Genomic DNA, 25,555 nt, shown 5'->3' with positions numbered 1-25,555 from the left:
TAATGACAGAAAATTAGCATCTATCTACGGTATTGTGGATGTGAAATGCCCAGGAGCTAATAGCCATTAGAGCTCATTACTGTAAATGTAGATGCAAAACAAGAATTATAGTACAAAAGGAACATAAAATGAATGCTACACTTCATTTCAACGATTATGTATAAAATCATACAAGGGAAGTCAGAGAGATAACAGCAGTTTAGAGGTTACAAACTTGCTCTGGCCTCTTCATTTTATTAAAAAATGCAATAAATAAAACTGGTCTCAGAACAGCTTGTATTATACTCTGTATCAGTCTGAGACGTTTATATCTTCCATTTATTCATTCATTTTTGCCATAAACTAAAAATGGACATCGGATTTCTAGTTTCATAACAAATAGATTTTAAAAAATCAATAATTATTTCAATTTGGAACAAAATGAGAAAATGGAGAGAGATACAATTGTGCCATGATCTCTTACACTGGGATTTAGATGAGTTATGAAGTCGTTTAAAGGGTTTTCGTTGGTAAAGAGAGATTGTGCTTAGACTGATAGCTACAGGACGAGAGTTGTAGGGCAAAACTTGTTGGTGTAACTAGTGTCTTCTCTCTGGCACTTCCTGCTACACCAAGAAAATGGTAAAGTGCGCTGTTGCTAGCTAGTTAATGGCATTATTTTGCCATGTCTAGTTGCATTAGGGCTTTTAAAGTAAGGTTTCTACTACAGAGTGTAGGCTATTTTGCAAAACAAAAAAACTCATTGACAACTAGTATCAAGCTGATTTAAGAAATAAAATGTGTTTCTTATTATAGAAAATAGGTATTTTAAGATTCTTGACAACACACTAGACCTTTTGTCCAGTGGTGCTGTCATAATTGTCTCCATTATTACCCAAGTGACCTCTTCAATGGTCAAAAGATTGTCAAACAACTCGACATGTAGCAACAAGTCACATATTTCCTCAGCGAAGATTTCCCTTCCTACTAAACACCCGCCAGCGTGAAGTTGCAGAAGCGATACTGTAAAGCATTATATCTGCATAGGGAACTGCAGTAAAACGATAATAGGTGATGGATTAATCTCTCGAACATTTCTTAGATATCTGTTGTCAAGCCATCCAGATGTGCTGACACACAGACGCTCTCTCGCTATAGTCCACCCCTCCCATTCGATTCAAATCTTATCCGATGCTATGCGTAGACGCGCGTATGTGCGCGACAGGAGCAGATTTGACAGTATCTAACCGAGCCCACCGAGAGCAACAAGAACACACACACGAGGGTAAACGGGAACCGACAACGCACCATAGAGGTAAAACACCACATCCACATCCAGGTCCAGCTTTTCGTTTAGTCGGTACAGCCACCGCACACGGAATCATGCGCGAAAGTGACAGTTGAGTCTATTTGTCAATTCAGAAAGTGATGGCCGAACGCCGCGGGCATTCAATGAATCAAACCGTTAACGCTTTTATTAAAATGATGAAGCCGGAAAACGCCGCTCTCGTGAGATCGCTAAATTGTCTATGTACAACATTAATGCTGCCTACAGCACGGCTGTTTTTGCTTTGAAAGACATGAGAACACAGCTGGTGCTACTGAGTCAGAGATATCTGTGTAAATATAATCTCCTCAAATCCGAAAGCCCATTAGACGCCTGCGTTTAAATATTAGTAATGGCATTATTCATTTGAACGTCTCTTTATTGCTCTGCAAAGCGACTGGCTCGTTTTTCACACGTAGACAACCGACGCGCGACATCATAACAGGTAGTTATTTCATGTTTACAGAAGATGTGTGTGCTATTAACTGAAGTCCGATGCAGAAAGCGTCGAGTTTTGTCTGTGGAGACGCGTTAAGGCTATATTCGGAGCAAGAGGCGATTTAATTAGATTAACCGCGAGAAAGGTGATAACGGAGTATCGCCGAATCGAATGATTGTGAGCGCAACGAATGCGCAGCTGTGAACACAAGCGCAACAGTCAGCGAGTTCATGTATCTCTGAAAGCCCTGACAGCGACCGTCTGTGTGGATTATGTCAGATGGGTTTGTATCGATTCTGAGCGCTAATGGGCTTCACCGTCTGCATAAGGGTCAATGTCGTGGCGCTCATTATTTTGTCTGGATCTATTGTTATGCAAAAAGCAAGTCATAAAAATAACCTGCATGCTTTTTCTGTGATTAATGTGTTTTCAGTCTATAAATTTAAATTCATTTGGATATGTGGTTTTTTGGGCTTAAAGTAAAAAAAAAAAAGGTCTTGATGCCGTACAGTTGAAGTCAAAAGTTTACATTCATCTTGCAGAATCTGCAAAATGTTAATAATTTTACCAAAAATAAGAGGAATCTTACATAATGCATGTTACCTTTTTTTATTTAGTATTGACCTGAATAAGATATTTCACATTAAAAATGTTTACATAGTCCACAAGAAAAAAAAAAATAGTTGAATTTGAATTTTGTGGTGTTGTTTGTTCTTGAGTCCCTTGTTTGTCCTGAACAGTTAAACTGCCTGCTGTTCTTCAGAAAAATTCTCCAGGTCCCTCAAATTATTTAGTTTTTTTCAGATTTTTTGTCTATCTGTACCCTTTCCAACAATGACTGTATGTTTTTTAGAGCTCAGAAGGAAACACGATCCACGAAGAGCTGGGGGTGAAAACTTTTTGAGAAAAATATACACATTTTCATTCTGTTCAGAAGTTTACACCCCTGCCTCTTAATGCGTCATGTTTCCTTTTGAAGCATCAGAGAGCGTTTGAACCTTCAGGAATAGTTGTATATGAGTCCCTCAGTTGTCCTCAGTGTGAAAAGATGGATCTCAAAATCATACAGTCATTGATGGAAAGGGTTCAAATACACAAAAATGCTGAAAAACCAAATAATTTGTGGGACCTGAAGGACTTTTCTGAAGAACAGCAGGCAGTTTAACTGTTCAGGACAAACAAGGGACTCATGAACAACTATCACTAAACAAAAAAACACAGCTGTGGATCATTCAGGTAACAACAGTGTTCAAGCGTATGTAAACTTTTGAATGGGGTAATTTTTAGAAATTTAACTAATATTTTCTCTTGTGGACTATATGTAAAAAAAAAAAGTGTGAAATGTCTTGTTCAGGTCAGTATTAAATAAAAAAATAACATGGATTTTGTATGATCCCTCATGTTTTGGTAAAATAATTAACAGATTCTGCAAGGTGTATGTAAACTTCTGACATTTTGTTTTAAAATACTATTAATATTTGAAAACTTTTGACTGCCAATTCCAGATAAAAATTTAGTTAAAAAGTAACACTTAAATTGTGTAGATTCACCTGTATTCAAGATTTGTGTTTTAGTATTTTTCCTTGTTTGCTACATCTCTTTTTATGCATGAAACCAATATGACAACTAAGATCACAAGATCTTGTGTTTCAAAAGAGATTTCTCCTTTTTATCACCTCAAAAATCCTTTTTTCCCCTTCAATGACCTTAATGCTGTTGTGCAATAGACAAAAGAATCCCCTGTTGTTGTTGTTAACCGTCTTCTGGTTTGTGCCCTATTTTTTTTGTTGGCCTCAATGCTCAGAACAATCAAAATAGAGGAACTGAATTTGCAATGAACACTGTACTTCATAGAGCTTCATAGGGCTTTAAAATGAAAGCAGAAGAAGCGTCTTTGGGAATCAATACCGTTAGCTGTTGTTGAGCAATGCTTTCTCTGTTTCAGAACTGACTTGGCACAAAGGAGGAAAGGAGTGCTGTGAAATTCGTGTGTCCCCTGCACAGTCATGGCCTCGAAGCTCAATCCAAATGTCCTTTATGTCCGGGAGCCCCGGGAGTCCCTGACCTCTCCGGACCCTCAAGCCGAGGCGGGTGACGAATCATCGGACAGCGACGGGGAGCCCGAGGAGACCTCGCACAAACTCATCCGAAAAGTGTCCACTTCTGGTCAGATTCGAGCCAAGGTAGGATTTAGAGGAAAGACCAGCCCAATGTTATGTTATTTATTTATTGTTTTGTTAAGTAGAGTAGATTTTCTGAGAAAAGTTTCTGAAGTCACACCAAAAGATGGTTGCACAATACCCATGTGCACACACACACACCCACACACACACACACACACACACACACACACACACACACACACACACACACATTGTATAGTTGTAGCTGCAGTGCATATTGATCCAGGGGACAGTCACTGATGGCTCAGAATCAGTCAATACTTGGCATGCTATGACTAGTACAGTGTATGTACAATATCAATGTCAGTTTGGACTAATGTTTATTCCTGAAAGGGCGAAAGGATATGAGACAGCATGCCTATTATGCTACACAAGACAGCATCTAGTCTACAGAGTGGCTGCACATGTTCTTTGTTAATCAAAAGCCCAGATGCTGTTGATTAATTGAGCTCATTTTAAAATTAATTTAAAGCAGCTTCTTGCTGATTGATTTTATTTCCTGCCAAAGTGGGGAATTTGGTGTAGAAGTCAGTCTGATCATGAACACACAGAGGGCTACCCTGACCCTTGACCCCTCACACGTCCCTGTTTATTTTGTCAGCTTTGTGTTGCATTTTGATAAGATGAGAACAGCAGAATTGTTGGAACTGTTGAGCAGACAGAGTGTAAAATCCATATATGAATGTGTATATATAGCCGCCCATGTGGGAAGAATATGGAAGCTTGTTTCTACCATGGGATAAGACATTTTTTTCTCACAAATTTGAGTTCATATCTCACAATTCAGACTTTTTTTCTCACAATTTTGAAGTATGAGATATAAACTCAGAATTCTAACTTTTTTCCTCAAAATTACCACATTTTTTTCTTGCGATTTACAATTTATATCCCACAATTCTAAATTTTCTTCTCCGAATTTGTGAGTTTATATCTTTTGACATCAATCAGATATAAGGATCAGATGTTAACTTGCAATTGTGTCTTAAAAAAAGTCAGAATTGTGAGATACGCTACCAGTCAAAAGTTTTTGAACAGTAATATTTTTAATGTTTTTTAAAGAAGTCTCCTCTGCTCACCAAGCCTGAATTCGTTTGATTCAAGGTACAGCAAAAACATTTTGAAATGTTTTTACTAATTAAAATAAATGTTCTATTTTAATTTAATATTAAAATGTAATTTATTCATGTGATCAAAGCTTAATTATTAGTGTCACATGATCATTCAGGAATCATTCTAATATGCTGATTTGTTATTCAAGAAACTTTTTAATATTATTGTCAATATTTAAATAGTTAAGTACATTTTTTCAGGATTCTTTGATGAATAGAAAGAGCCAAAGATCAACATTTATCTGAAATAAAAAGCTTTTGTAACATTTTACACTATATTATTCAAAAGCTCTCTCTATATATATTTTTAATAGAAATTAATACTTTTATTTAGCAAATTTAGCAAAAGTGATTTCTATTTCAGATAAATGCTTTGTATTCATCAAATAAAATTAAAAAAAGCTGTTTTTAATGTAATAATAATAATAAATGTTGTTTGAGCAGCAAATCAGAATATTAGAATGATTTCTGAAGGATCGTGTGACTGGAGTAATGATGCTAAAAAAAATCAGCTTTGAAAGCACGGGAATAAATTACATTTTCAAATATATTCAAATAGAAAACAGTTATTTTAAATACTAAAAATATTTCAAAATGGTATTGTTTTTGCTGTACTTTGGATCAAATAAATGCAGGCTTGGTGAGCAGAAGAAACCTCTTTAAAATATTAAAAATCTTACTGTTCAAAAACTTTTGACTAGTAGTGTATCTTACAATTCTAACTTCTCAGAATTCAGAGTTTTACATCTTTTTACATTAATCAGATATAAAGATCAGATGTTAACTTGCAATTGTGATTTTATATCTCACAATTCTGAGAAAAAAGTTAGAATTGTGAGATGTAAAGTTATTTTTTATCCTCTGGTAAGCTTCCATACAAGAATGAGACTGGAAGACCCTGCAGGCAAAGAGTGTAGCAGAATGTAGTGCCTCACCTGTGCTTCCCACCCCCCACAATTCAGTATTGATGTATCAGGTGACCTTTCTCCTTTGACCCATGTGAGATCCTGAGTGTTAAATGTGACGGCAACAGTGAGGCCACCTGGTTTATAGCCTGAGAGTTGGGTGTCATTATAACAGAACAATGAAGGGTTATAGATCTCTCTTTCGTCTACAGTTGGGCTTAACAGTCACTTAGTAACTAACCATTTATTTCTCTGACACTGTTTGGCCTTGGTCCATTGAACAACTTTTTTACATTTAACACTCTGTATTGCTACTCACAGAGTGCAAAGGTTTATTGCACTGCCACCATAACAAATCATATCAGCTTTGTTGGATAATTTCTAGAAGCCTTCTTCAAAACAGATCTCGGATCAGGCCTTAAAAACTGTGCTTGAGTGTTTCACCTTTGGTTTCCTCTAGCTTAAAACTGACCTCAGATCAGTTTAACCATCTGATCTGCTTAGTGTAAGCAGATCTCCAATAAGCGATGGCTTTGTGTACATGGACATTAAGATCATAGTTGTAATAAGATGAACCTGATCCCAGATCAGCATATGTCAGTCATATTTATCTTGACAGTGCGGTTGATGAAATTAGCCGAATATTAGACAGTATCAGCAAGCCAATGAAGCAGAACTAATTGAATCAGGCAATTACACAGATGCCAATTAAGTTAAGGTTTTCATTTTGTCTTGTCACTTTGTCACTTCATGTAAAAGTTCTTTGATAATTCTATTCTTGCAACCTGGAACAGTTACAATGATTTTGATGCACACTACTGTTCAAAAGTTTGGAGCTAGTAATATAACAAGTTGTGCTTTTGGAAACCTTGATTCTTTTTTCAGGATTCTTCAAAAAAAAAAAAAAAAGGAAGGATTTATTTAAAATATAAAAAATGGTGACTGTGCCAAAAAAAAACTAGAGATGCTCCGATCAGCATTTTTGGGGCCGATCACTGATTACCAATCACCAAGATCATGATCTGCCGATTGCCGATCACAGAATGGCAGGGGAATGGGAATCTTTATCTATAATCTAGCAGAGTTTGCACCATTTGTAGAAATGAAACTAACTCTAAATTAACTATATTGGGGAAAAAAAACTGTAGAAATAGGCTACAGTCAAGATCTTGAAGAACCACCAAGTTAGGGTTGTAGATGATATTATAGTTTATCGACGATAGTTAGAGATATCGCCAGTTGCTGATGCCTTCCCTGCTGAAAAAACCAGCATATACTGGTTAGGTATGTTTTGGTGCTGGGATGCTGGTTTATGCTGGTCCTTTGCTGGTTTATGCTGGTCATGTTGCTGGTCAAGGACCAGCATAAACCAGCAAAGGACCAGCATTAACCAGCAAAAGAACCAGCATGAACCAGCATAAACCAGCTAAAACCAGCATCCCAGCACCAAAACATACCTAACCAGTATATGCTGTTTTTTTCATCAGGGTTTGACGATAGCAAGACGATTATTATTATTATTATTATCCGTAAAAAAGGCGCCTTACTTTAGAGATGCAGTGCAGAGAGTCGGTTCTAGGATGCTTCAGAAACTTGCCGTGATATAAACACACGCATAGAGTGGCCATGTCGCCTTAACGCGCCGCATGGATAAGAGATTTATTTATATTAAAGTGCACCTCGCACTAGACTAGGCTATGTTCTTTGCTTGTTATTTGTAGCTGCTTTTTAAGATGATGTAAGCAGTGGTGTAGTCTACGTGATACGCAGGTATACGCCGTATACCCACTAGAAAAGGTCAAGGATTTGCGTATACTCACTTTAAAAAGCGCGAGGATAACAACATGATATTGTGACATAATTTTCATACTTTCATTCATAAATGAACCACGTCTGTCTTGCGAGGCGTATTGTTTGACTTGAAGCGGCGATGTGTAGACCAATCGGCTGCTTCCATTTGAAGATTGATGACATATGAGCTATTAAGGCTTCAGTAGCCTGCTGTGACCTGGATCTGACTTCACCTATCAAGCTTGGTGGTCATTCTCGGCGCAAGTTTGAAATCAAGTTACGCAAACCAATGAGATATGAATTATGAAACGAAAACAAATTCGAATTACACTCTTTCAGTGTTTTCACAAGCCTGTCCGTCTCAATATACTGTACAACGCGGCATACATTCACATCAAATACTAACTCAGCGGCAGAGTTCCACTCACGCAAAGATGTAATTTCCACTGGGGACACGCTTTTCAAAATCCTGTTTGTGTCCTCCTACTTTCGAATGGTTTTGTTAAAATAATCTCTTGTAGAATGCACGCTCAGCGCCACAGCGAGTTTCGCGCAATCGTTAAAACGAAACCAAAAGTAAAACGTGCACACGCATTCAAAAGCAATTTCAATACCCCATGTTTAGAGAGCGACTCCCCAATGTGCGCAAATTAGGCTACATAACATATCTAGGCTGTTAATAGTATGTGGGCTATTATAGGTTGTGCTTAAATAAACAAACAAACTGTGCTTAAGGCGTAAAATAAAAAAAAAGGCTTTCAAAATCAGCCAATTTGCTTGTAAAGGCATCAGCAATAAGAATCGGCCAAGAATCAAGATTGGCACATTACTAAAAAGAAATTGGGTGCTCCTAAATTGTTTTGGTGCTCCTAACTTTTTGAAGTTGGGAGCACCAGTGTTACCATGTAAAAAAGTTAATTTCGAGCCCTGAATTTATTGTTAATAATAGTTCCAACTTGCACCCCTAAATGTGCATTGAAAATTGACAGCTCATAAAACTTGATAAAAATAAATCAAAATGTTGATAACACATAAGCAGTGTTTCAGAATGCTCTCAATTACATATAGATGCATCCTGTATGCATTAATGAGTGTGGTGGCGTTTGGGGTGTTGCTCTGGAATGGGTGAATATGGGGCTGGGAGGGAAAAATCACAGTATACTCACTACAAAAAAACTAGACTACACCACTGGATGTAAGGATTATATTATCCAGCATTGCAGTCATTAGGATAAAGGTAGTAAAATGTGGTTTAGGTTGAATTAAATATGATATATCGGAATCTGTCTGTATATAGGAAACATAAACATTCACCTCAGTAACGTCTATATGCGTTCATTAGAATTACGATGCGGTAAAATGGCGCTAAACATATGCACGTGAATTACACGCGCACCGTTTCTCCTCATTCTGTATGAACTGAACTACAACATGAACTGATGACAACAATCAGACATACAGCGGTAACATTATTGCAATATGACGGATATAGAAAGATACATTCATTTACAGTCAAGCACGCACATTTACCACTCACTGAAGATAGCAGAGAATGAAACCGAAAGTAAACTTATACTTCTCCGCCAAAACTAGTCAGCGCTCTGTACACGCACAACTTAGTCAAATGCCCAATAACAAGACTTCCCTTACAAAACTAATAAAGAATTTAGTACTCATGTTGCCACTGGTAAGCTCCGCTCTGCTGTTGTTTACCTGTGCATGCACGTGTGAAAAAGTCCCGCGAGTAATTTACGTCAAGTGATCGGCTTTTTTGATTGGTGCTTTTGGGGTTCGCCGATCAAGCAATTTTTAGCCAATATCGGCCGATCATGATCGGTGGCCGATCAATCGGAGCATCACTAAAAAAAAACTTGGTGTTTCAAATTTGATTGCAGTTGAGATAAATCTATGGAAAACTTTGATTTTCATTTTTCTGTGAACACATAAGCCTTCACTTTTACAAGCATTCACCGTATTACTTGAGATAAAGGCATAGAGCTTTAGCTGCCCTTTCACTCTTCACTACCAGTCAAAAGTTTTTTAACTGTAAGATTTTTAAAGAAGTTTTTTTGCTCACCAAGCCTGCATTTATTTGATCGAAAGTACAGCAAAACAGTAAATTTAAAAAAAAAATATTTTTACTATTTAAAATAACTGTTTTCTATTTAAATAGATTTTAAAAGGTATTTTATTCCTGTGAATTCAAAGCTGATTTTTTTAGCATCAGTACTCCAGTCACATGATCCTTCAGAAATCATTGAATTATTCTGATTTGCAGTTTTATTTATTATTATTATTATGTTGAAAACAGCTGAGTGGAATTTTTTAGGTTTCTTTGATGAATAGAAAGTTCAGAAGAACAGCATTTATCTGAAATAGGTTTATTTTATAACATTATAAGTGTCTTTATCATCACATTGGATTAATTAAAAGCATCCTTGCTAAATAAAAGTATTAATTTCTACCCCCCCCCCCCACACACACCAGATAAATGGTGATCTTTGAATCTTTCTATTCAAATCATTAAAGAATCCTGAAAAAAATATAGACAGTTTTAACAATATACTTTTTTAAATATTGATAATAATAATAATAAATGTTTCCTGAACAAATTCAGCTTTGATCACAAGAATTTAATACATTTTTAAATATATTCAATTATAATATATTATTAAGTTATTTTAAATAGTAAAAATTCACAGTATTACTGCTTTTGCTGTATTTTGGATCAAATGAATGCAGGCCTTTTTAAATTCTGTAAAAAACATAAAATAATCTTACTGTTCAAAAACTTTTGACTGGTAGTGTATATTTTACATTATCTAGACCTAAGGATTTGTACACAACATGTAACATGTAATCTAAATCTATGTACAAGCCAGTGTTGTTTTTGACAACCATCTTAGATTTAGTCTTAGTCTTAGTCTTTTGGACTAAAATGCTTCTTAGTTTTAGTCAAATTGTAGTCACTTCTATATGTGATAGTTTTAGTCCAATTTTAGTCGACGAAAAGTCAAAAAGGTTTTAGTTTAGTTTTAGTCGACGAAAAGTCAAAAAGGTTTTAGTCTAGTTTTAGTCAAAAAAAGGGGAAAAAGTAGTCTTTTAACAAATTAATGTAGGTCAGTAAGTATTTTGCTGTTGTTTAGTGTCACTTATAAGTTCTGAAAATAGCAGATCTATAGTTCAACACAATGTGAGCTTCCGGATCGACTATTTTCACCAATAATTACAATAATGAAGAAATGTTTTAGAACATAAAAGACAAACAAGGATGGAATGCTAAAACGGCTTGCCATACTAGTATAGCAAAGAGTATTTAATGCTAAAACGGCTTGCCATAGCGTCAGATACTTTTTAAGTTTTAATTGGCATGCACAATAAGCAGAAATGTCATGCATTTTAAATGTCTGACGGACCACCCACTAACATTTTCGTCTATTCTCGTCTCGTCAACGAAAACTCACACACGTCTCGTCATGTTTTAGTCATCAACGAGCCATTTTTATTTCGTCATTGTCATCGTTGACGAAAACAACACTGGTACAAGCTAGCCTTGTGTAGCCAGACTTCTGATTTGTGGCATGAACTATGATTCACAATGCGGCTTAATCTGACCAGAACAACAGGAAGAGACTGTGATCAACCCCAATTTGTTTTTGATTTATGTGCCATTTAGTTGTACATTTACATGCAGTAGATTATGCTACAAAAATGAATTATGCTCCGTGAAGCACATGTTGTAACCACACTATTCAAAAAACCTGTGTGCACTTACACCGGAGGTCATGTAAAGCCAGTCAGTCGGACCGGAAATGCTGATTTTAGTCAAGAGCTTGCTATTTTTATGTGCAGTATGCATCAGACAGTTAGTAAACTGTCAGCGGATGGTCTGTTGGAGGGTCATCAGATGTTGAGGGCGGCTAATGGTAGGCTAATGCTGCTTAGCAGAATCAGACATTCAGTACAGTATGTGCCTGATGAAAATTAATTGTGTGTTTGTGTGTGTGCTTGGATTGGTGTCAGCAAACACTGCATGCTTCTTCCTCTTGCTCATTAGTGATTTCCCCTTCATTAGCATACTTGTTAAACCCTGCTAAGCATTATGAAGTGTGACATGTCATTTCAGCCTGACTGAGTTCATTTGTTACCTGTTGTTGCAGTGCACACACTGACATTTAAACGTGTAGAATCATAGTTAACAGTGTGTACATGTCTTAGACAGTTAACCCGTATGAGTGTTATGATGATCACGTTCAAACAGAAATTTATTTTAGTAACAATATAAACATGTATTTTAAGATACTACAGTGTGTTTGACACATTGGATGTTAAAAATATATAACATTATGTCCAGGCTCAAATTTATATTTTTTATTTATCAAGGATTTATTATTTTAGTCAAAAGTGACTAGGGATGTAACGGTATTATCAATATCATGGTATCGCAATAGCAAAACTGCCTCTATATCATTGTGGTCACATTCTGATATTAAATGATAGGTCTTCTTGGCAAAAAGTGCAGAAACTTCTTATTCTGATTTAAAAGGTTTTTAAAGTTGTGTTATAGGCCATTATGCTTTTGCACAGTATCTGTCAAACTAACTAAACCCGAAAGCACAGTATGGCTTAACCCCTTCATCATGTGCATTTCAAAGCGAAGCACGCACTTTGTTCAGGCGATCAGCCCGTGATCCAGTGTTTTCTGTGCCTCAAAACGGTTCAGTTCACAGTGAATGCAGTAAACTTTTTTTTATTGCTTGTGCTGTGAGTTTAGTGCGCGTTTGTACATGCAACAACCACCAGTTATGCTTAATTTTCATGGCAGATGATTACCTCATTTCACTAGATTTGTTATAAGCCTGCTTTCACTGAAGCTGGAGTTTTCCGTCAAAATCAAAGCTCTACTGCTGTTTCCGTCAAAATAAAAGCTTTAAAAGTACAGTATGAATTATTGACAGCTAGCGGTTTCAATGGGTAACTTTACTGCAGTCCAAATTCAAAATATCTCTTTCAAGTGTAGAAATTAGGAAAGAAGTATTGTAATTACCCTTTGTAATTTCAAAAATAATATACCTATGAAAAAGTCATTTTCATTTATTTTGTAGTGCAATCGTTTTGCAATATATGGCTATTACTGCCATTGCTGTTTATATTAATGTTATTTTCTAATTAGTTTTGGCTTTTTTGTGTGTAATTTAGACTGAGACAGTATACCACAAAAAAAGAGAGTTGAGTCCCCTTTAAAGTTTAGGTACAAGTCAATTTACTGACTTTTTTCTGACTTAAGTTTTCTTAGTTAAGAACATGGCTTGGAGCTCTTAATTATGAACTCTCAAAATGCATTAGATAGAAGAATTTAACTTTAAAATGTAATTTTTTTTTTTTTTTTCAATTCTTCATCTTTTTTAAATATTGCAATAAATATAATATTGTGGACTTCATATTGCAATATTATCGTATCAGGAAATTTTCGATATTGTTACATCCCTAAAAATAATATTTTTTATTTAGCAAGGATGCATTAAATTTATCAAAACTGACAGACATTTTTTATAACAATATAAAATATATATTTGAACTTTCTGTTCATCCAAGAATCCTAAAAAAAGAATTAAGTTTCCACAAAAATACGAAGAAACACACCTGTTTTCAACACTGATAACAATAAGAAATGTTTCTTGAGCACCAAATCAGCATATTAGATTCATTCCTGAAGATGTGACTGAAAATTCAGCTTTGCCAACTTAGAAATAAATTACATTTTATAATATATATACAGAGAAAACAGTCATTTCGAATTGTAATAATATTTAACAATATTGCTGTTTTTACTGTATTTTTGGTTATTTCTTTCAAAGGCATTTAAACAAATCTTACTGGCACCAAACTTTTGAATTGTAGTGTGTGTGTGTGTTTATCCCATTGGGTTCTGTTTTAGTAGATAGTAGATAATATGCCATTCCAAACATGCCCTGTGTGTTTCTGTGCATGATTATGTTGATGATGACAGGATTAGTGTACAAATAATGTGTGCAGGACTCAACAAACAACATTTTGTGAATTCTGCTCGATTGCGCTGATGTAAATATCTCACCAAGGTTACATTACCTAGCTGAGTAACATAGATAATGATTTGTATTGGGCTAAAAAAATTGAAATTCTTATTGTTCAACTTGTATAGAGAGGAGGAAGTATGCAGAGATCTTATGTATGTGTTTGTGAGTTAGGAAAAAACAGAGAATAACAGTGATGCGTGTACATATATCCTGTAACAGGTTTCCTCTGAGGGTCTCGTTTATCAGTGTGCACTGTCAATACTCTCGGTGTGTTAGATGGCCCTATTCTCCTTCTTCCTCTCCAAGGGGTAAAGAATTACATAATACTCTATCTCTTTCTCTCTCTCTCTCTCTCTCTCTCTCTCTCTCTCTCTCTCTCTCTCTCTCTCTCTCTCTCTCTCTCTCTTTGCCCTTTTTGTTAGTGCCCTCATTAATTTTGTGTGCAGAAACTGGAGGCAGGCAAGAAGGAAAATATGTGTGTTTTTGAGTTTTGTGTGTTAGCTGAGAGACAGAGTGTGTCCATTCAATCCATTTGCTGTGAGGCAGAATGACACAAGACAAATTCAGCTGATGTTTAAGTGGCAAAGGGCAGAATTCCATGACAGCTAATTTCTCCTCAAGGTAGCGGACTAAACGAAGATATGACCCCACCAGACCAGTGTCTAGTATTGTTACTATTTTCACCACAAGAATGAGTCTCACTACAGACTATAGAAAACTGCTTCCTGTTTACTAATTTGTCTTCTAAAGAAAGAGGTCTTATACACTTTTTTTATTTACTACTCACAGTTTGAAAATCTGTGAGCAGATGTCTTTTATAGAAAAGCAGGAAATGCAAGGTGTCATTTAAGGCCAGTGGCAAGACTGGATATGACTGAAAGAAAAAAACACCTTTTTATTAAAAAAAAATAGAAAGCATAGTTAAGAGTAGAAAAAGAGAAGTCAAGTGTTCACATACTGTAAAGAAGGGTGTGACACTGAGGAAATGGTAAATATATCTTGTTGTTTTTTTTTTGGGGGGGGGGGGGGGGTTGAATTTGATGTCATTTGTCATGGGAATTACCATTTCTATTTTTACTCTAGGCTGTTGTTTAATATCTTCTCTTTTTTTGCAAAGAGCCATTTTACAGTATAGCTGATATTGTATTTTTAATGGTTGATCCTCATTTCCTCTATTTTTACTTTAAGATTAGATTACATCTGGCAGGGTCTAACTCACACACTCAACACTCACATAAAGTTAATCTTTAAAAGCACTAATAATTTAAAACTTCACAAAAATGTTATTTTTTCATGCTGTACATTATAATGTTTTGATGTCTATTTTTACTTGTAACTACTGTTTTTAATTTTAAATGTTTTATTTTTAAATGGTCACACTTTATTTTAAGGTCAAATTCTCAATATTAACAAACCAATTACTAAGACTACTTTTGTCTTAAAAAACTCTTAATTTGCTGCTTATTATTAATAGTTAGTTAGGTAGTATTTAAAGAGATAGTTCACCCAAAAATGAAAATTTGATGTTTATCTGCTTACCCACGGGGCATCCAAGATGTAGGTGACTTTGTTTCTTCAGTAGAACACAAAGATATTTAACTCAAACTGTTGCAGTCTGTCAGTCATTTCACGAGTTCACACTTACATATAATAAACTGGGAATGGGTTATGCGTATTTGGCCAGCTGTCCAATGGAAGGGCTCCGAGCTCGGAATTTTGGCCCGATCTCAGAATACCCCCGTTAGGACAGAAATAGTTGTAAGTGTGGAAAAGGGGTGGCGGAGGGATGCTAAAAATCTGTCAAGGAACAGAGGTGAGGCTGCGGTATAAATACACGTCTGTTAATTAGGTTGATTGCTGATTGCGCTCCTCATGTTCATTGTTAATTATCTGAACGTGCTCCTCCCGAACTTTGTTAATAAAAACATCATATAATGGCAGTCAATGGGCTCCATGGCTTTGAGAGTCAAATACATATACAGACAAAACCAAATAAACCCTGCAGCTTGTGACGATACATTGAGCAGGGATGTGATTTTTCCGGATTAATCCGGAATTCCGGATTTTTCGACCTGAAAATGTGACCTATGTCACGTATTTGCGACCGTTCGCAAATGGCGGATGGCGAAGTATTCCGGACCGCAAGATGCGTCCATGCGGACCGTGAAAGCTTTTGTCATAATAATAATAAAAAAATTGCCAAACGCTATCTCTAATAAATACATTTATATCAAGCACACTAGGGTCAGCGTTTGGGTGCAATCTTCCGTGCAGTGAGGAGATCGGCAGACAGATGTAGCTTTCAGTGAGTGAAAAACGTTGATGGAAAATGCATTATTTTGGGGTTACGTCGCAAAATATTGTAAATATATCTTTTTATACTGTATTTTCATACATATTTATATTTTAAACCACGACGGTGAGCCAATGGATATCACACAAGCAACGTGAAAACTGCATATGTTAAAGTGAAAGTAAAAACAGCGCTTTCAGCATCTAATGTGCACATTCTCTAAGAGACAATGATAGACGAATATACTTCATATGCTGATATTAATTTACTTCCCTAATATTTCTCTTCTGCAAAATAAAAAGAAACGTATTTTGTGTAGGTTAAGGGTTTTTGAAAGTCGGTTCTTGAAATAAAGCTCTTCATTTTTATTGATGACTGTAGTGTTATTAGGGGTTAAGAAAGACTTAATTATTTCAGGTGGTCTTAAACTGAAAGGCAAGAATTGCGATGGAACTTTATAAGGTTATCCATTGAATAAATATGAGCGCTGCGCGTTTCAAAGTCATCTGCGGCGCTGCTTTGTGTATCATTCTGATAGCGCCTCCTGCTGGAAGACAATGATCTGACATTTTTAATCAGCTCGTGTCTACTGTTGTCAAAAGACCAATGTAAACAAATCAGTCCATGGTTTAAGCACCAAACACGTAGAGTTGTAAATGTTATCTGATGGATCGACAAGATCATGTGTTATACAAATTTAAACAATTAAGGCAATAAAATATATGTTAATTAATATAATACTTGATTGACAATAATTGTTTAAATTAATATAAGAATTGATACTTTTGACTCTTGGGGGGGGGGGGGGGTTGTCTTAGTATATTTTCCTGCTTTTTTGTCCTTAACCAATCACATGCCTGATTGAGGTCTTAAGACACCAAACAATCAGTCTGTGCAAGAGGATGAACAGTATTTCAATAAGTATAATTTTTACCTCTGATCCACCGCAATGTCCAACTGTCCTGAGTGCGCTCACAACAGCCGGTGCGTGATGCATCATCATGCTCTGGCATAGTAGATGCATGTGCGTATACATCACTCACTGTACACAGTGCAGAGAGATTGTGTATGTGACGGCTACTCAAAATGGTAATTACTTGTGCTTATCCTGATTGTTGCAACCCAAATTTTTGAGCCTGATCGACTGAAGTTATGGTTGCTTGCTCTTCGTCACGTGCCGGCTGTTGTGAACACACTCAGGACAATTGGACATTGCGGTGGATCAGTAGTAAAAAATTATATAAATACCGTTCAGTTTCATGCAGAGACCGATTGTTTGGTGTCTTAAAGGAACACTCCACTTTTAATTATTAATATAGTTAATAAGTTGAGTTTTACCGTTTTTAAATCCATTCAGCCGTTCTCCTGTTCTGGAGATATCACTTTATCATAGCTTAGCATAGATCATTGAATCCTATGAGACCAATAGCATCGCGTTCAAAAATGACCAACGAGTTTCGATATTTGTTCTATTTAAAACTTGACTCTTCTGTAGTTATATCGTGTACTAAGACCGGTGGAAAATGTAAAGATGCTATTTTCTAGGCCGATAAGATTAGGAACTACACTCCCATTCCGGTGTAATAGTCTAGGAAGTTTGCTGCCGTAATATGGAAATTAGTTCCCAGCTGGGTAACTTCCAACGAGGAACGCTCCCTGTGCATGCAGTTGGTCACGTTGTGCTGCGATGTGCTGCGTGATATTACTGCGCCTGCTTCGGCCATGTTACGGCAGCAAACTTCCTTGACTATTACGCCGGAATGGGAGTGTAGTTCCTAATCTTATCGGCCTATAAAATCGCAGTTTTACATTTTCCGCTGGTATTAGTACACGTTATAACTACAGAAGAGTCAAGTTTTAAACAGGACAAATATTGAAACTCGCTGGTCATTTTTGAACGCGATGCTATTGGTCTCATAGGATTCAATAATCTATGCTAAGCTATGCTAAAAGTGATATCGCCAGAACAGGAGAACGGCTGAATGGATTTCAAAACGGTAAAAATCAACTTATTAACTCAGGGGGGAGTTGGAGAATGAGCCTATTTCCAAAAAAGGTGGAGTGTTCCTTTAAGACCTCAATGTATCGTCACAAGCTGCAGGGTTTAATTTGGTTTTGTCTGTGTATGTTTTTTTTACTCCTAAAGATTTGGTAAACATTGACTGCCATTATATGACTGACAGACTGCAACAGTTTGAGTTAAAAATCTTAATTTGTGTTCTACTGAAGAAACAAAGTCACCTACATCTTGGATGCCCTGGGAGTAAGCAGATAAACATCAAATTTTCATGTAAGGATATAAAAATGTGGTCCTGCTGAATATGTGCTTTATAAATGCTAATAAACAGCCAATATGTGATAGTGAGAGTTGGTTTTTGCTGCTTGATATTGCAAATTGGTGTGTCTTACCATGTTATTTTAATGTGTTATCTTAATTATGAACTCACTGGTTTGTAGTGCAAACAGTTTTACTGTTTACCGCACTTTGTTATTCTTCTCATTATTTCCCTGTGGTGGATAATGAACTGGAATTCTCACTTATAGGCTTACATTGAAGAAAAAGGTGTGTAGACAATATAGAATTGAGTTTTAATATCTGTGCATCCCTAGTCAAACCGGTATGTTTTTGCTGTTTTTAGTGGGTCTGTTTCCCTCTGTGTCTTTTAAGAAGACTGGAAAATTCAGACCATGTGGATGTTACCGTTGAAGCGCACTGTGAACGTTTCTTGGGCTCCTGGGTGTTTCTGTTTGAACATTCAAGTAGATGATATTGAAGACCAACTGTATTCAGTGAGAGGAAAAGGTCAAGGGTCATGGTGTGTGTGTGCAAAACCCCTGTAGAATTACATGAGGAAATGGATTGTCTCATGTCTAGGAATGACCCTGTGTTATTTCCCTTTGTTGTGTTTCCCAGAAGGTGACCTTATGTGGCGACTGAGAGTAACCCACATTGAGTTTAGTCTCAATCCATCACTAATGGCTGTTTAATGGTTTGGGTAACATGAGATTTCATAGTTAATTTTGGACAGCCAAGGTCTGTGCCTCTTAGCAATCACATGTTTTCTGGTATCACCTGCTAAACTTTGTCAAATATGTCCAAGACTGAAAAAAACAGCTGCGACTGAATTCTCAGGCAGCTGAACTTTCAAGAAACCATTGTCTTTACTCCACTTATTTTGTCTAAACTGTCTTTTTAGCTTTAAGATATATAGACAGGATGTCATAATCGCATTAGAACAATTGCAGAACCTTGTTTTCTAATTAGCATCACATTATGTGCTATTGGCTATCCGATAAGTTGATTGTCTTTAATAAGTTAAAAGTAATTAGAAGCAAAGACAATAGCCTGTATGTCTGTCTCTCATCTCGTTCACCAGGAGACTTTTAAAGCCCTTTTATATTGATGTTCTGTCCCGGTGGATTTTGTGGGTCCCTTCAGAGAGACAGCCTCAAATGCATTATTGTAAAGGACAAAGGAAGAACAGAATGCCAAAAGACGACATAAGAAACTTTGATGCATATGGATAATTTTTCATGAGCTTGTTCTTAAATCTGTCAGTCATTTACTTACCCTGCTGTTAAAAGCCTGTTAGTCACATAAAACTATCACAAGCTTCAAATCATATGGATTGTGTTGTTTTCCCAGCCACTATGAACTGACATAGCTGTGTAACAGTTCTTTAAAAATGTGTTCAGCAGAAATAATAACAGCATATGGATTTGGAATGACATGAGGATGAGTGTAGATTAACTGAGGGAACAAATTTTCATTTTTGGATGAACTGAACCTTAACTCCCAAGCCCTTGAAGCTTTTCTTTTGATCATTTATCATTTGTTTTACTTTTTGCGTTCACCTTGCAGTACCTGTCTCATTTATCTCTCTTTCTTATCCTCTTCCTTTTTGTCTTTTCCCTCCTCTCATCCTTTTCTTTTTCTTTCCCTCTCTCTCTTTCTAGGTTAAACTTGAAAACCTAATTAGAAAAGCATCGTCCATCATTGCCTTGACAGTCCATTAAGGCAATGGAGCGGAGAAAGGGAGATGAGAGGGGAGAGAGAGAGATAGTGAGACAGTAAGAGAGAGAGAGGACAACAGAGGCCTGAAGGATCTCTGGTTTGTCCAGAAGGTGCAGAGGGGACATAAAGAATGCAGAGCATTTAAATAACAAGACTAGCTGTCAGAACGTGTCTGTGTATAAGAGAGAAGGCGAGATAGAGAAGATGGCGCTTGTGTTTGGTTCCATTAAAGATTCTTTTAGTACTTTTGAGAAAAAAAATGCAATTGCATTGCCAAGTGATGACATCATTTTTTCATGTCTAAAGTGTGTTTTTCAAATCAAGATTGCAGTCCCAAAATTGAGCACAGCTAACGGTACTTAAACTAATATGCAATGTTTCATTGATTCATTCTCCTAAGAATGCAAAATATAGAAAATCTGATGTTTTTTTTTCACATTGCATGTTTTTGATTCACTAAAAGAACTGTTCTTTGTTCACTTTCTAAAAAAATCTGGATAAAATCTGGACAATCCCAGTGACTGGGTTGTTTTGACCCAGCACATGGTTTAAATGTTTAACCCAACCTTCTGGCCTGCGTTTCCCAAAAGCATCATAACCCTAAGTAGATCGTAGAAAAATGCCACTAATGGCCCTGGGTAGTTTTATTTAGCACAACTACAGTCTTTAAAAAATGCTGGGTTAAAAACATGCCAGCGCTAGGTAAAATAGGGGCAAACCCAGAGATTAGGTTGTTTTGACCCAGCAGTTGGGTTAAATTTAACCTAGCGTTCTGGGTAGTTTTATTTAACTCAACTATTGCTTAAAAATTACTATATGTCTTGCTTAAATGAACCCAAATTAGGTTGGAAACTAACAGTTATTAGTATGTTCAGTACATAACATTTTAATAATGTTAAGTATAAACAATTTATTTTTAAATTGTTTATTAATAAATGTTAATCTTTTGATTATTGCTGATGCCTGTAATTGGAAATGTTAATTTTTCTGTCCCTAGCCTTTACAGAAAAAGGGTTATTTAGGGTTACAGTTTCTTTATATTTTAAAAAGGAACAATATGTTATTTGAACAATTACACCTTCTTGAGCCATTAATGTGGTGATATTTGTTTTAAAATTAATTATATAAATTCCAAGCAGCACAAAACCGCTCGTCCCCACAGCCATGTACAGAGAAAAAGTGCTTTATTTTGAGGTCAGAAACAGGCTTTTCTACTATTTAAAATATTATAATGTATTCATAACTATCAGATATATGATGTAATTGGCGTAAAAGAGATAAAAAAGCCAAATCAATATTTTAAATTATATAATAAAAGTAGTCGTCCCCTGGTGTCACTGGTGTTGCCGTTTAAAGAAAATCGTTTATTTTGAAATAAAAATCACACTGATGACATCACTTGACTTCGTTCTTCCCATTTCCTAAAGATCGAAAAAAGGCCCATGTTAAGTCTACTGTCTCTTTTCAGTTATTAGAAATTTTCTCATTGATCTCATGATTTCGTATGCAGCTTTTAGTTGAAGTCACTGGTGTGACCTACTTTATTGTTAGGGAATTGTAAAAAAAAAAAAACTAGGAATACAAATGGATTAAAAAATTTAACTTATGAAGTATACCATGATTGACAAGATGTGGTTTGATACTATTTCAGCAGCCAATTCATTAAATGCATTTTTCATTAAAATTCTCACAGATGTTACTGTCACTAGTGTTACCTTACGCTTTAAAGGGTTCTTCAAGCGATGCCATAGAAGAACTGCTTTTGGTTCCACAAAGAACCATTCAATCAAAGGTTCTTTAAAGAATCATCTCTCGTACCTTTTTATAATCTGAAGAACCTTCTTTCGCCACAAAGAACCTTTCGTGACACTGAAATGTTCTTCAGATGTTAAAGGTTCTTTAAGGAACCATTTAGACAAAAAAGGTTCTTCTACCTTTTTTTTAAAAGTGTACTTATGTACACAAGTGAAGATCGGGTCTGTCACTGGTGTTACTGTGGGTTTTTTTGTCACATTAAAAAAAAAATCTCCTTATTTCTTGCATTTTCATTATTTTTCTGTAACTCTGACTACATGTGCTGAAAAACAAAAAATATTTAAAAAATCATTAAGCTGTCATTTATTTGTATTCATAAAGTCAAAAGATAATGTGGGGGTTTTTTGGGTTAATTTTAAGCCAGCCATGTAGTAATTTCTTAAACAATAGTTGAGTTAAATAAAGTTACCCAAAAGGCTGGGTTGAACATTTAACCCAACTGCTGGGTCGAAACAACCAATCCGCTAAGTTTGTCCATATTTCACTCAGAGTTGTATTTAACACAGCTTTTTTTTTTTAGTTTATTGTTTAAAAATTGCTATATGGCTGGCTTAAAATGAACCCAACATAGGTTGTAAGTTAAAAATCAGACACATGATAACTAGAGGCATCAGCAATAATCAAAAAGTGAACATTTATTAATAAGCAATTAAAAAAAATATTTATTATTCAATTTTTGTTTATTCAACTTATAAATGATCATTTATTGAACATATAAAAATGTTAATTTCTAACCTATTTTGGGTTCATTTTGAGCAAGAAATATAATAATATTTAAGCAATAGTTGAGTTAAATAAAACTACCTAGAATGTTCGCTTGGTTTGTCTATACTTCACTCAGCGCTGGGTTGTTTAACCCAGCATTTTTAGAATATTATTAGTTATTTGTTAATGATTTAGTTGAAATGAATCATTAAAACAAACCCGGCACAGGAGAGTCACTCTTTTTGTATGTTGATTCGCTAAAAAGAGTCATTTGTTTGTTCGTGAATCCGTATGCAATGGTGACATTAGCTCTTTCTTATTTCGAGGGCTGCAACTTCCAGAGGTTTAAAAAATGGTTTAATTCCACATTAATTCCACTTTTCTTTCTTTCTCTTTCTTGCCAGTATTCCCTTATAGTAAGCGCTAAGTGACGTAACATAGGTTAAACAGAGACACAAATGTACAACATGCTTTATTCACAAGCATTTCTTTTTTCTCATTTTCCTTTCATGTTGTTTTCATTCTGCTTGGTCCATAAGTGATCCCCACAAACTAGCAGTCCTTCATCCTCTGAAGAAAAGTCTACTGTAATGAGCTCTCTATTTCTCACATTATGAGGGCACATGTATGAGAGAGACAGGTGGCAGAGAGAGCAGAGGACAAGTGAACGAGAGGCACAGATGCAGCAGGTAGCTTTTAGTTCTGTTCCAATCATCACAGCTGCCCAGGGGAACCTAGCACATGCTGTCTACTGAGCTTCTGTTTTACGCACTAACCAGGTGCAATAAACTGACAAGAGATAAATCAAATCTGTCCAATCTACCTGATTGTGATTTGTCAGTTGTTTGGTTTCTATTTCTGTCATGTCTCAGCCAGAATGAAACCACATTGGTTCAAACACATAGCTGTATGTAAAATGACTGCTTTCAAAAAGTTAAATGCTGGAAACTTCACTGGATGTAAGCCTCCATCATATGAGTGTAATGAATTAGCCTAGTCATAATGTTTAACGTGTGTCTGTGAAAAAGAGGAAGAATGAGTGCTGGTTGTTAGTATGATTGATAGTAGTCTGTGTATGTCAGTTTCCATTTCTTTTCTTTGCTAATGAAGACAGATAGCACATGTCATAACACAGCATCAGTCATGACGAGCACACGGACGCGCGCTTAGCTGCAATAGCATCACCAGTCAGGACAAAATGGAAGCCATCAGGCCATGCTGACGCCCACTCACGTTCTCTCATCTATTCTTTTCATCGTTTCAATGAAGAAAACCGAAGCAGGAAGGAAGTCTACTTCTGTGTTTCCTCTTTTGGCACTCTCTGTGTTTCAGAGCATGTTTTTGGCGCTAAAAATAGCAGCGGAGGGTTTTGATTCACGCTACACACTCCACAAAACAGGAAGCGTCCAGGGGTTTACTTCAGTCAGGGCAGTGAAACACAACTTAGTGTAGACAGAGTTCAATCACTTTTTTTTGATGTTCAGTCACCTTTTTAGCAACCTTTCTTACTTTCTTTCTTACTTTTTTTCTTTTTCCCTTTAGATCTATTGATGATCACAGATGGTTTTACCAGTATGAGTAATGCTCTTGCAGGGAGACTGATCCTAGGTCAGTTATGACTGTAGCGACAATCATCATTCTCAAATGTTATTAGTATGTACAGTATACAGCACTGGTTCCATACAGGTTGCACAATTTAATTATGCAATGTAGTATTGCAGTGCACAAACCTCAGTATTTACAATTTATTTACTATTTAGTTATTAGTTACAAAAGTATTTAGTAAGAGTATAAAAAAGCATGTACTGTAGTACAAATATTAGTACCGTGATTCATGGTAATACATTTTTGCATGCAGGAATACAAAAATGAACTAATTTTACTGGTGTATTGTTAAATGCACATAAAAACACAAACAGACAAAACACCTGCCTGATGTATCTGCACATAAGCCAGCAATTAAAAATAGCCTATGTGGAATATAAAAACATGAAAGTGAACCACACAAGCACCTCCTGTGATGAGTTCGGTGAAAGGTTTCAGATTGTCAGTTTTGCTCACCTTTATTATTGCAGACATAACTTTACTGTAAACAAAGTATAAAAAACACTTAAAAATAAAGGTTCTTTATTGGCATCAATGGTTCTATGAAGAACCTTGAACATCCATAGAACCTTTCAAATGCAAAAAAAATGTTCTTTAGATTTTTAAAATGTTCTTCAAAGTGGTTCTTTTAAGAACTGTTCACTAAAGGGTTCTTTGGGGAACCAAAAATGGTTCTTCCATGGCATCACTGCAAAGACACCCTTTTAGAAACTTTATTTTTAAGAGTAAAGTCTCACAATGCTGTGTGAAAGTTAAAACATACATTCAGAACTATATTATTTTTGTATAACAGAATTATACAAAATTATAAAGGTTCACTCTCAGAAAAACATCTGGTCTCATGATTCTTTTTTTCCCCGGAACAGAAGAATGTACATATGGTATACGTTTTATGTGACAGTGGTTTTGTATGTGTCACTGTAGTTCGTGGCGTTTTAAATTAAGGTACCATCCGCACTACACCTAAACCTACCTTATAGTACGAACAAAACCGAATGTGACATAAAAACGCAAACCCAAGCATGCCGTTTTAACTTGTTTTTCGATCTGTCATTTTTCAGCTCTTTTATTGTGAGTCATTTTTTTTCACGGGATTCGTACCCAAGCATTCCGCATCGTAAGTCGAACCCGGAAAGCAAAACATATGAAGCTGTAATCATAACTGTGTGTAAAAATGAGTACAAGTGCTCGCTGTACTGCCTCTAGTGTTAATTTTTGTTGGAAACTGCAGTGACGTGTACTTATTAGTATGTATTTTACATCTTGTAAAAAAGTTCCCTCAGGTACATTTTTGCCGTGATATCAGGTAGCAGAAAAAATATACAAAGTTGTC

The 25,555-nt window shown here is 35.9% G+C and overlaps 1 protein-coding gene across 2 annotated transcripts in view; it reads left to right on the top strand.

Annotated features, from left to right (window-relative positions):
* The first annotated feature begins 1,152 nt into the window (after positions 1-1,152).
* LOC141331293 (diacylglycerol kinase delta) overlaps positions 1,153-25,555 on the top strand; it is a 96,367-nt gene continuing 71,964 nt past the window's right edge. For both annotated transcript variants that reach the window (XM_073836307.1, XM_073836305.1), the window contains exons 1-2: positions 1,153-1,294; positions 3,691-3,928. In XM_073836307.1, coding sequence (XP_073692408.1) covers positions 3,752-3,928 — 177 coding nt within the window. In that variant the 5' untranslated portion in view covers positions 1,153-1,294; positions 3,691-3,751. The remainder of the gene's footprint in view (positions 1,295-3,690; positions 3,929-25,555) is intronic.

The sequence above is a fragment of the Garra rufa genome, chromosome 3, assembly GCF_049309525.1.
Source record: "Garra rufa chromosome 3, GarRuf1.0, whole genome shotgun sequence".
NCBI classification, from domain to species: domain Eukaryota; kingdom Metazoa; phylum Chordata; class Actinopteri; order Cypriniformes; family Cyprinidae; genus Garra; species Garra rufa.
Note: the sequence above shows the minus strand (reverse complement) of the source record. Positions and strands in the feature narration are given on the sequence as shown.